At 44.2% G+C, this 12,710-nt stretch overlaps 3 protein-coding genes across 3 annotated transcripts; all 3 read left to right on the top strand.

The window, feature by feature from the left end:
• The first annotated feature begins 286 nt into the window (after positions 1-286).
• LOC104310859 (olfactory receptor 4S2) lies at positions 287-1,391 on the top strand. Its single transcript, XM_009912903.2, is given in 2 exon segments — positions 287-1,058; positions 1,061-1,391. Coding segments are annotated over 2 exon segments (933 nt in total). The 3' UTR covers positions 1,222-1,391.
• Positions 1,392-4,992: 3,601 nt separating this feature from the next.
• On the top strand, positions 4,993-5,940 carry LOC104310860 (olfactory receptor 4S2). The gene has a single exon (XM_009913200.2). The coding sequence runs from the start codon at positions 5,002-5,004 to the stop codon at positions 5,938-5,940; it is 939 nt and encodes a 312-aa protein (XP_009911502.2). The 5' UTR covers positions 4,993-5,001.
• Positions 5,941-10,245: 4,305 nt separating this feature from the next.
• On the top strand, positions 10,246-11,316 carry LOC104310602 (olfactory receptor 4Q3). The gene has a single exon (XM_009913199.2). The coding sequence runs from the start codon at positions 10,261-10,263 to the stop codon at positions 11,185-11,187; it is 927 nt and encodes a 308-aa protein (XP_009911501.1). The 5' UTR covers positions 10,246-10,260; the 3' UTR covers positions 11,188-11,316.
• Positions 11,317-12,710: the final 1,394 nt, after the last annotated feature.

Genomic DNA, 12,710 nt, shown 5'->3' with positions numbered 1-12,710 from the left:
CCTGGAGGACCAGGACAGAGGAACATATCACAGAATGCACCTGTCTCAATGTGGTAACAGGTAGGGCTGAAGTCTCATGAAAGGAGAATTAAACACATGGGGGGGAAGAAAAAATAAACAACAAAAAACACACTTCATATACTAATCCTATATATTTCTTAGTGTGTATGCACTTCTGATAAAGAATTCATTTTTAATAATGAAAAAACCTGATGAATCATTTGTCTGTCTTTATTTTTCCATGTGCCTAGGCTGTACATTGCATATTGCTGCCCAACTGATCAACATGGAGAATGCAAGCAGTGTGAAGGAATTCATTCTTCTGGGCCTCTCAGAGGATCAAGGGGTGCAGAAAACATGTTTTGTGATGTTTCTGTTGTTCTATGTAATTATTGTGGCAGGAAATCTGCTCATTATTATCACTGTAATTAGCAGTCAGCGTCTGAACTCCCCCATGTATTTCTTCCTCTGCTACCTGTCCTTTGTAGATATCTGTTACTCTTCTGTCACAGCTCCCAAAATGATTGCCGACTTCCTTGTTGAAAATAAAACCATCTCCTTTGTGGGTTGCATAGCACAGCTGTTTGGGGTACATTTCTTTGGCTGCACGGAGATCTTCCTCCTCATGGTGATGGCCTATGATCGCTATATTGCCATCTGCAGACCTCTCCACTACACCACCCTCATGACCAGGCGTGCGTGTGGCCGGTTGGTGATGGGCTCGTGGGTGGGAGGCTTTGTGCACTCCATAGCGCAGACTCTTCTCACCACTCAGCTCCCCTTCTGTGGCCCTAACACAATTGACCACTACTTCTGTGATGTCCACCCCCTACTACAACTGGCCTGTACCAACACCTATCCCGTGGGCATCGTTGTTGTTGCCAACAGCGGAATGATAACTCTGGGCTGTTTCGTCATCCTGGTCACGTCCTACGTTGTCATCCTGGTTTCCTTGAAAAGTCAAACAGCCGAAGGGCGGCACAAGGCCCTCTCCACCTGTGGGTCCCACATCACTGTGGTGATTCTGTTCTTCGGGCCATGCACGTTCACCTACATTCGTCCGCCAGCACTCTGACGGAGGACAAGAGCGTGGCAGTGTTTTATACTGTCATCACGCCCATGCTGAACCCACTCATCTACACGCTAAGAAATGAGGAGGTGAAGAGTGCCATGAGAAAACTGTGGAGTAGAAAATTGGGAAGTGAAAAAGGAAAGGTGTAGAACTGTGGTAACATTTCCAAAGGACTGGAGAAAATCAAGCATCTATCACTATAATTTCTTTTGTGAAAATTCCCCCAAAACTGCCTTTCAAAGAAAAGCTTGCTGTTAGCTCCTTTTGTAGTTAGGAAGACACTGAAGGTTCATCTTCTGATTTGAAAGACATTGTGAACTCTGTGACAAGAAACACCAAAGTTTAAATAAATACTATCAAAAATACTGAAAATGTTGTCCGGGTAGATCTTCCTGTTACTCAGGTATAAACTTTCAGATGAACTCCATCTGCTCTGTAATCCATTCAGCTGGGAAAGAGAGGACTATGGTCACCTGCTGCTGGAAAGAGAGGCCCCTTTCTGCTTGCAGTAAATGCCTTTTTATGAGACCCACATTGTGGTATCTTGAATCTATGGGTTAGCAATTAAAAACCTGATATTAGGTGCTAGCTGGGTCACTTGCTGATGCAGGTAACAGGAGGGGAAGCTTCTCCCCTTCCCCTGCTGGTGCAACAAATCCTTTCTGCAGTGTTCAAAGCCAGGTTGGACGGGGCTTTGAGCAACCTGATCTAGTGAAAGATGTCCCTGCCTGTGGCAGGGGCGTTTGGACTAGATGATCTTCAAAGGTCCCCTCCAACCCAAACTGTTCTATAATTCTACTTCACGTGTCACTGATGCTATCCTTCCAACCATCCTCTCCATCCTTCAGCTCTGACTCAGGTTTTTTATTTTGATGTTGAGACTAACACAGAATCATAGATCTAGTGAAAGACACCTTGCAGACTGTAAAAAATGGAGTATTCACCAAAGAAGGCATTTGGAGGCACAATTTCATGTGTCAATGGAAAAAAAAAAGTTTAGGAACTATTCCAGTATGCAAGACAACTCCTAGCCCAACAGAACACATTTACACACCCACACAAGGGAAGAAGCGTGTTTTCCATGGGAACAGCTGGTACACCTACTATTGCAGGAGGAAAGAGAAGAAACATGAGGATGAAAGACCAAACCAGTTCAGTGCCAGTCAAAGCTGTCACAGGGTGATAAGCTATAGCAGCTCTGGGTCTTTACCTGAGGAGCTACAATAAGAGACCCTAGCCCCTACCTTGCCAGCAGAAAACCACCAAATCAGCTGAGCGAGGAAGGAAAAGACCTGCTTGGTGCCATCCAAAAGTAACTGAAGCACTTTTATTTCTTCACTTACATTCCCTATAAACACCTGCACCTGTGTTAAACCTTAACATAACTTAAGTAGGAGTCAAGGTTACAAGGTGTTCCCAGCCCAAGCTAGGGCTTATAACTTTATATATATGCAAAATTATATATAAAAATATATATTAAAAACAGATTTTTAAAGAATGTTTTTGGGGTGAACACCAGGGTTTTTTTCTGGAGGTCTCACTTCAGGGTGCGGCTGGGCAAACATGCGATCATAGATTGTGGAAGGCGTCACTGAAAACAACATTAGGCTCCTCTACACTTCGGAGAGAATTCTTATAAGAACTTAATACTTGGGCTAAAGAGTTGCTTCTGTGTTTTGCATTGTCTCACTAAAAATACCTGGTGTGCAGTGAGGACTAACCACAAACCTTTTTAAATTTTTGAGGTAATTTCCTGGTTTACTTCTTGTTTCAAATTTGTGTAGCGGATGTTGGTAACAGTCTATAGCACAGTTGTGATACTTTTTTGTGCTGTCAACATGCAATGGTGAGAACAAGTTAATAAGATATGAATGCATATGAGAAATATTAGCTTAAGACAGAAAGCAGAATTTGTATAAATGTCCTGTGTAAAAGACATCTTTACTTCAGGAATATTTGATTGCAAAGATAAGGTGAATATAAATCTTGCGAATGGCTAGGTGTCATGTTTATTTGAACCAGAAATGCTTCCAGAAGAAATACATGTCCAATAGTAAATAAAGTCTATTTATCTGGACAGCTAATGCTGTCTAAAGCCAGCCAGCAAACGAACAAGTAAGCAAGCAAACCCCTGTGCAATGTAACAGTCTAGATGACCACACCAACATCACTCTCCAGAGACTACCCTAACAGATATCCAAAGTACAATTTTTAGCTCCTTGTCTACTGATGACTTCTGACAAAACCTCGTATGCCTCTGGGATCTCATTACTCCTGATAGTCTTGTGCTTCTGCTGTGTGATTTACTTTAAATATTTCTGCTACAATTTCCCCATCTTGTGAGAGATAATTGTTCTTGTAGGTGCTCTTGGAAGTTGTTTTTGTGCAGAATGAGAAATGCAGATGGAGAGTCGGGCTGTTCTTTTCAGCCACCGTAGGTTTCAGAATTGGCAGAGAGATGGATTGCTTTCACAACATCTAAGCAGCAACTTGCAGCTAAGACGTTCTGATGAAACCACGTAAAGTGGTGAGAGGAGCAATAGCAGGTGAACTCTTGGAGACTAGCAAATATGAACGGTGTAAGTTTTCTGATATTGTTCCTTTGTTTTGCTCAAGCGCCACTGAAATCTTACCTTTGAAAATAGGCATTTCTGCCGAGTGACTTTTGTGAGGTCCATTTTATGAATTAGAAAAAATTCAGTTACAGATTTTTCAGCCTTTGTTCTAGTTGTTGTCTTATTTGCCTTTTTTCCCCAGTTATATGCCGTTTCCAGAAAGACCTGTCAAAAGGATGCTGTCAGTGTTACAGAGAGGATTCAGGAGCCGATGACGGCACTGCCTGTGTGCTCGGTCTTACACTGTCTGAGCCGTACGTGTCAGGCAGCAATGGTCACGACACACACACTTTGGTCTGTCCCACCGTGCTTTCTCTCTGCTCGTGGAGGGGCACGGAGGCAGCGATGGAGACACTGAAGAGCCTTTCCTCTGCTGCCCAAGGTGGGGAGTAGCCAGGAGTTGAGGCAGAGAGCTCAGGAGAAAGAACTGAGTGTCCCGTGATTGTCAGGTAGAATTCAGACCCCAAAGGGCTTGCTGATACCATAGACAAGGTTATTACACATTTGCCACCTCTATCTCCATGTATAAATTGAACACTAGTGATACCTGTGTACTGTATGGGAATGCCGCAAAGGTGAAATCATGGGTGTTTCTGAGAAAAGGAGGGTCACCAGTGGTGCATTCATTACCCCGGTGTCACTACAGGTGTATTTATGAGGTGTTCCACACTAAGTCCAGGACCTGGGTGAGGTATATAAACCCCTGCTAATGCACTGTTAATGCAAGTTAGCTCCAGATTAGTTCATTCATGTACTGTAACACTGGCCAGCTCTTTCTGTGACTGAACTTATTCAGGTCTATCACAGTCAGAGAGATAATAAGGAGTAGTTCTGTTGCAATCCTTTAGAGGACTGAAGAGGAGTGTACAATCACTGCTTACGCAAGGACCTTCCTCAGGCCATGTTCAAAATGTTGGGACTTGAATTATAGCTGCACTGTCTCTTTCGGTCAACTTTTATTTCCAAACTAACATAGGGTAAAAGTGGGTCTTGAGGGGACCTGGTAATTAGTCTTCTTTTTTAAAAGAGGCAAAGGTGAGAACTAGGAACCTTGAGAGTATTATTTCTACCACCCTCCTCAAATAAATAATCTGAGCTTGTTATTATAGATGTCAATAATACATTCCGATTTGGATATCACCTGTTATTCCTTGAGGGAAGCATTGACTTTAAATGGAAACTGTCCCAAAAAGACAGCAAAGGACATATGCTTAATATTTAACATACCAGTGGTCAGTAGGTATGTGTACTGATAATGTCCCATGTCTAATGCCATAGCTCGTGTCTCTTTTCTGTGCTTCAGGTCCTGTCTACATGATGTCTATGGAGAACAAAAACAATGTGACGGAGTTCATCCTCCATGGACTGACACAAGATAAGACAGTAGCGAAAGTGTGCTTCTCATTATTCTTAGTCTTCTATGCTGCTATAATTCTTGGAAACCTGTTTATCCTCATTACTATAAAGACAAGTGAACAGCTGAACTCTCCCATGTACTTCTTCCTGAGCTACTTGTCTGTTGTAGACATCAGTTACTCTACTGTCACAGCTCCCAAACTCATTTATGACCTTCTTGTTGAGAAGAAGACCATCTCTTTTGTGGGCTGCATAGCTCAAGTATTTGCAGGCCATTTCTTTGGGTGCACTGAGATCTTCCTTCTCACAGTGATGGCCTATGATCGTTGCGTTGCTATATGCAAGCCGCTTCATTACAGGAGTACTGTTAACAAGCATGTCTGTGGCTGGCTGGTGGCAGCTTCTTGGGTGGGAGGCTTTGTACACTCGGTGGTGCAGACTCTGTTGACAATTCAGCTGCCGTTTTGTGGGCCCAATGAGATCGACCACTATTTCTGTGATGTTCACCCTTTACTGAAGCTGGCCTGCACTGACACCTACATCATTGGTGTCAGTGTGGCTGCCAATAGTGGTGTGATTTCCCTGAGCTGTTTTGTTGTTCTTGTTGTGTCCTATGCTGTTATCTTGGTTTCTTTGAGGACACGCTCTTCTGAAGGGCGTCTCAAAGCACTCTATACATCTACTTCCCACATCACTGTTGTAGTTCTGTTCTTTGGGCCATGCATTTTCATCTATATGCGCCCTTCCACCACCTTCTCAGCAGACAAGATGGTCTCTGTGTTCTACACTATTGTCACGCCTATGCTTAATCCCTTGATCTACACCCTCCGAAATGAAGAGGTGAAAAATGCCATGAAAAAGTTGTGGAGCAGAAAAGTGAAGAGGAGTGAGAAATGAAACAACACAGGGCATGTTTGTAAGATGACGTGAGCTTGAGAAACCATCAGGAGGGAAAGACAAGCATTCAGGAGAGACTTTGCAGTAATGTTGCTCTGTTTTTAGCACAGCTGTTCAGAATAGGGCTGACACTAACTTCGTGGTTTTATGTAACTTGTCGTCTTTGGAAACTGTCAATTAAAAGGATGTGAGGTTGTTGTCAGCTACCAAACCGGAGCACTGGGGGTGGTATTGTGGGATGTACCTTCAGGCACCTCATAGCTGTATCTTGGTGACATAGAGAGTGAGATTGAGTGCACCCTCAGCAAGTTTGCTGATGACACCAAGCTGTGTGGTGCGGTCAACACGCTGGAGGGAAGGGATTCCATCCAGAGGGACCTTGACAGGCTTGAGAGGTGGGACCATGAGAAAGAACCTCATGAAGTTCAACAAGGCCAAGTGCAAGGTCCTGCACATTGGTTGGGGCAATTCCAAGCACAAATACAGACTGGGCGGAGAATGGATTGAGAGCAGCCCCATGGAGAAGGACTTGGGGGTATTGGTTGACGAGAAGCTCAACAAGACCCAGAAACGTGCGCTTGCAGCCCAGAAAGCCAACCGTATCCTGGGCTGCATCCACAGCAGCGTGACCAGCAGGTCGAGGGAGGTGATTCTCCCCCTCTACTCTGCTCTGGTGAGACCCCACCTGCAGTACTGCGTCCAGCTCTGGGGCCCACAACATAAGAAGGACATGGACCTGTTGGAGCGAGTCCAGAGAAGGGCCACAAAAATGACCAGAGGGCTGGAGCATCTCCTTTATGAAGACAGGCTGAGAGAGTTGGGGTTGTTCAGCCTGGATAAGAGAAGGTTCCAGGTAGACCTTACAGCAGCCTTCCAGTACCCAAAGGGGGCCTATAAGAAAGCCAGAGAGGGACTTTTTACAAGGGCCTGTAGTGATAGGACGAGGGGTAATGGCTTGAAACTGAAAGGGGCTGGATTTAGATGATTAGATATAAGGAAGAAATTCTTCACTATGAGGGTGGTGAGGGACTGGCACAGGTTGTCCACAGAGGTTGTGGATGCCCCATCCCTGGCAGTGCTCAAGGCCGGGTTGGCTGGGCCTTGGAGCAACCTGGTCTGGTGGAAGGCGTCCCTGGCCATGGCAGGGCTTTGGAACTAGATGATGTTGAAGGTCCCTTCCAACCAAAACCATTCTATGATCTTATAATTCTATGATTTTATGATTTTTCTAGGTTTCTTTGGCATTAGGAGAAACAACCAAGTATTTTGAGAGGTTGTTCTTTCCTACTAGCTCCCGAAAGCTTTGGAGAGTAGCATCTCCTTACATTTCTGCACAAAAGAGTGATGGTGGTAGCAAGCTTCCAAGAGTAAGCAAACCTTTCAGTACAAGATTTCCTTTTTAGATTTCCAGGTTCTTCCTCACTGGAAGAGGCTACTCCTTTCACCTCCTGTAGGTGTAGGAGAAATGGCTATAAAATTCAGTAATCACATTTCTTCTTTTTCTAGATTGCATGCTTTCAGACTAGTTTACTGTCTTTAAAGTTCATGCCATGTGGTGGGTTTACCTTGGCTAGATGCTGGATGCCCACCCAGCCCCTCTCTCACTCACTGTCTGCAACAGGACAGGGGGAGAAAATGAGATAAAAAAGCTTGTGGGTTGAGATAAAGATAGGGGGATCTCTTACCAATTAACATCCTGGGCAGAACAATCAGTTCAAGCGAATTTGAACTTGAGCCATAGTTCTCAGTGGCACATCACCACTGACATCTTTGGTCTGCCCAGATCTTCCTTTGTCTTGGGGAATGAACATTCATTTTAGTTTATATCTTATCCTGAGATCAGGCACTGATCCAGTCTATCCCTGAGTGACTGCAGTTTCCCACCAATGCTACCTGTCCCAGCTCCGCAGCTTCTCTGATCTTAAGCAACATTTCCCGGTGCTTGACACTGTCTCAATGTGGGGTTTGGTAGTAGAACACTACATTTATGTTTTTATTACTAGAGACTTGTTTTTTCATACAAAGGGCTTCTGAGTGCTTAGAAGTGCGTGGTGTCTGATCCTCTCTCCATCAACCTTTGGGACTCCACGCACAGAAGGTCATTGAGCAAATTGGTGTGCTCTTGCACACCATGGGACCCAGCCACAAAAACTGTTTAATGAGGCCCTTGGGTAGCTGCTTGGAGTTTGGTGATGACACAGTTCTCACAGGTCCAACTCTACTAGCGGAAAACTATCTTTTGCCTATGTTTAGTACCCAGTATGTTACAGGAGTATTTATATATGAGATGACTTTAGGGAGAAGAAAGATATGGGAAACACAGAGGTCAGTTCAGAAAGCCTTGGAGGTGTTGCCTCATTGGATCTTTCTGTCTGAATGATAGATGAAAAATGGAACATTGATACCATCACAGTAAAATTTGACTGTAACCTGTCAGGAAAAGAAAAAGTGCTTGAACACCTCCTGAAACAAATTTCTACACAACAAGAAACTTAAGAGCAATGATATGGCAGTTACAAGCAGGAGGAAGAAGACGGGAACATTGCCTGACCTGTTGGATGAAGAACTTGAAACAGATTTGGAGTGAATGATTTAAAATGTTTTCAGACAACAGATGCTGTGGAGTTCAGACTTGAAAGTTCATGTTGTATCAACATTTAGTAACTGGGTACAGTAGTAACCATTTTTTCCTCTCCTTTGCTTATGTTCTTCGTATCAGCCATGGCATATTAAAGCACATGTGTGTGGTTGTGTTTGTTTATGTGAAAGGCAGAGAGAAATGCTTGGTAATCTGTTGAAAAATATACAGAAAAATTTAAATACTACTGTGATGTTTCAGTCATTTGGATCCTTCAAGGCAGCTTCATTTAATGTTGATTGCATCATAGACATTTAGCATGGGGCAGGTATCTGCTCTCCATTTATACTCAAGGACAGTTGTACTATCTTCTATGGTATAAGTCATGTCACTGTCATGTAATGATCTAAACAAGGTAAAACAAGTCATGCCTTTAGTCCTCTTTATTGACTATACAGGGAGCCAGAGCTGTTGTGCTCAAACTGTGGTGCCTGTTCTGCAGGTCTCTGTCTAGTACAACATCAGGGATCGCTACAGGCAGTTGACCCTCTCTGCAGCTGTGCTAGCTCTGGAAGACTACTGAGCCCTTGGGAGAAGCAGAGGGGAAAAAGTGGGATCATTTCTAAACTAGTGCTGTAATTTGCAGACATATATTCCAAATTATGCATGAAGCAAGCCTGTTTGATGGGAAAGAAAAACAGTCTTTGAGAACTACCAGAAAGTGGTAGAGAATAGAGCAGGACCTGAGGAAAGTGCTCAGGTATTAGCAAAAGGCAAGAGGCATATATGAAAAACAGACACCGCTTTCTTAGTAGTAATCTCCTGCTTGCTGACTTATAAACTCCTAGGCAGAAATGAGCAGCTAAAGAATTTTCTGGTGTGATTGTAAATGAAAATGAGCATTCATCTGCTGGTCACATTTTAATCCCCACAAGACAGTGAGTGTATTTGTCCACTGAAGAACTTTAAAAATTACTAAGAGCGACAAAAGAGTAGAAAACTTGTGCAGAATTTTGCAGCTTCTGCTATGTTAGAAAACAGAAAAAAATTTCTTCAGGAGAGCATGTTCTGTTAACAGCAGGCCTAAGAGAGCACTGAAGCTACTAAAGAGCTGCTAGCTCACTGGAGAGGAATATCAGTGAAGAACCTCCCAGACCTGGTTTCTGTGCATGTATGTCTAGTTTCAGAGTGGACAAGCTAACTGGAGAGCTCTTTCATCAATTTAGAGGAATGCAATTAGGAGTAGAACATGGACCAGCTCATGGCTGAGCCATATATCGTAGACACGATGCTTGAGCATGGCAAGTGCTTGCTTCCATTGTGGCGCTTTAAACTCCCAGCAGGTAAAAGGACAACATTTTTCCAGCATTTGTGGCTCTTGTCCTGTGAGAGTAGGATATGATTGCTCCCTGACAGAATGGGAGCACACACTTTGTCACACCAGCTACAACGCAGAAAAATAGTGGTCAGAGTGAGTTCAGGGGTGAGGGTCAGTGTGGAGGGGCCAGAAACCTGAAAAGGGAGTGGGAAGACGGGAGAAGAGAGGTGGACAGTGCTCTTTGCGAACACTGCTCACCATAATTTATGATGTGACACTGTGCTTTCTGTAGCAGGCAGAACAGCAGCAAATGCATCCTTTTCTCATCATCCATGAACCTTGGAGCTGTAGCACATCCCCTTCTCTTCCTGGTCAGCCCATGACTTCACCCCACACCTGTGCTGTGGGAGCCTGAGCTGAAGCAATGGCACTGGGAAACTTCTCCCAGGTGACCGAATTCATCCTCCTGGGGCTTTCTGATACAAGGGAGCTGCAAATCCTCTTCTTTACCTTCTTCTTGCTGGCCTATGCCATGGTTCTGCTGGGAAACCTTCTCGTCATTGTGACAGTCAGGACTGACCCCAAGCTGTCCTCACCCATGTACCTTCTCCTCTGCAATTTGTCCTTCATAGATATCTGCTGCACCTCTGTCACCTCTCCCAGGATGCTGGTGGACCTGCTCTCCCAGAGGAAGGCCATCGCGTTTGAAGACTGTATAGCCCAGCTGTTTTTTCTGCACTTCGTTGGGGCATCAGAGATGTTCCTCCTGACCGTGATGGCATACGACCGCTACACTGCCATCTGCAAGCCCCTGCGTTACACGGCCATCATGAGCCAGCAAGTGTGCTGGGTGCTGGTGTCTGCCTGCTGGGCAGGGGGCTTCATCCATTCCACTGTCCAGACGCTGCTCATAGTCCAGCTCCCCTTCTGTGGCCCTAACACGATCGACAACTACTTCTGTGACGTGCCTCCTGTCATCCAGCTTGCCTGCACAGACATCTATGTCACTGAGTGGCTCATGGCTTCCAACAGCGGTTTAATATCCCTGGTTTGCTTCCTGGTGCTGGTCACATCTTACATGTTCATCCTGGTCACAATTAGGGTCCACTTCACTGAGGGGCACTGGAAGGTCCTCTCCACCTGCGCCTCCCATATGATGGTCGTCATCCTCTTCTTTGTACCCTGCATCTTCATCTACCTCCGTCCCTTTTCTACCTTCCCCTCCGACAAGCACATCTCTGTGATCTATACTGTCTTCTCCCCAGTGATGAACCCCCTCATCTATACCCTGAGGAACAGCGAGGTGAAGGCATCCATGTGGAAATTGTGGAAGCGCTGCAGAGTCTTCTGAGACAAGCTGGGTTCGCAGCAAACCTGGAGTTACTTTCCTACAGACTAATGGCAGATCGGGGCATGGGAACAGGGGTGGAATCCAACATGTATGGTGGTATCTGAAATCCAAAGAACATTTAGTTCCAGTTGAGGAATTTACCTAACCTGGTTTCTTCAGAGCTGTAGATTTCATTGGTACTTTTGCCTGTTTTGTGGGCTTTAGCTCCCCTTAGTCCACCTACAGATTTTTCACTGCTGCAGGACAGATGAGACATTTTAAAGATTTTTACTATTCACATAGCTTTGCAATCATAATTGCAGTTTCTGATGGCAGTTGGAACATCCTTCTCTGCAACCTCAAAGAGAAGTCAGGAGGAGCAAACTCTCAAATACAGAATGACAGCTTTATGCAGTGAGTGAATTAGAAGTTTTGCTTGGGCTGAGCTCAGATGTTTGGGATAAAATTCTGAGGGAAAAGGAATTACACTGTGGAATATAGTAGAGTCTATATAACAAGTCTTTGAGCACTGGATCTGCACGAGTGGGAAACATTGAGCAGCTTCTGAACATTGCTTGGAAAGAGTAAACCGCCATTACACAACAGAACTTGCACTAATATTATTACTGTTTATTAAGAAACATGGACAAATTTTAAAGGTATGGCTAAATCTTTTCCCTGAACTACAAATCAGAAAGATCTGAACAACTGTGGTCTTTGTCAGTGTCTCCCCCCACCCCCGTTGTCTTGTCTTTGCTTTTTTATGTTTGTTTCCATGATGTTCCTCTGTTTCTCATAAAAATGGATGGACTCTTCCCATCACCACAGCCATTTCTCTGTCATGGCAAGTGATTACAACTTGTTCAAAAACATTTCATACCCCTTCTTAAGATATTACCTACTGTTACCACAAAAATCTGGTTAGAAAGGAGCTCTGGAGTGATTCCTCTTTTCACATTGTTGGTGAAAGAAAATAATTTCCTCTACTTCAGCTCCAAAACCATTAGGTGTGTGGAAAAGAAGACTCTGCTGTCCACAGCGACTGGCTTTAGGCCTTTTAGTTTTTAGACTGCTTCTTGGTTTTTGGACTGCTTCTTACAGGCATTTTCTGAATTATCTGAAATAACAGAGACAAAGTCAGTTTATATTTAAAACTGGGCTTAATTTAAGCAAAACATCATTTCAGGACAATGTAGAACTAGAATATTATAATCTAGAAATCCCAGAATAGTCTTATTCCAGTTTTGGTAACTGCCAGCCCTGTAAAAATAAAAAGCGGCTCCAAAAAGGCTTGCATCAGGTTAACAATGGAACTTTTATGTGTCTGTATAGACATCGGGAGATCAAAGGTCTGTCGGGAAATGTGGCAAGTAACCCAGTCCTCACCAGAGAGACTTACAAGCAGCTTCTGCTTGGGTGATACAAGAACTGCTGAAACGCACACCGAGGTAATTTCCCAATTCGGAAAGCAAGCAACTCTGCCTGTGTTGAAATCCGCTGTTCTAGCAGAACGGAACAGTAGCTATGACAGAATGATTGGTCTT

This window comes from Haliaeetus albicilla, chromosome 16 (assembly GCF_947461875.1).
Source record: "Haliaeetus albicilla chromosome 16, bHalAlb1.1, whole genome shotgun sequence".
Classification (NCBI taxonomy): Eukaryota; Metazoa; Chordata; class Aves; order Accipitriformes; family Accipitridae; genus Haliaeetus; species Haliaeetus albicilla.
The sequence above is the reverse complement of the archived record's forward strand: the minus strand, read 5'-3'. Positions and strand labels throughout refer to the sequence as shown.

Coding starts and splice junctions, on each gene's coding strand:
- LOC104310860 (XM_009913200.2), top strand. CDS start 5,002: ATGATGTCTATGGAGAACAAAAACAATGTGACGGAGTTCATCCTCCAT.
- LOC104310602 (XM_009913199.2), top strand. CDS start 10,261: ATGGCACTGGGAAACTTCTCCCAGGTGACCGAATTCATCCTCCTGGGG.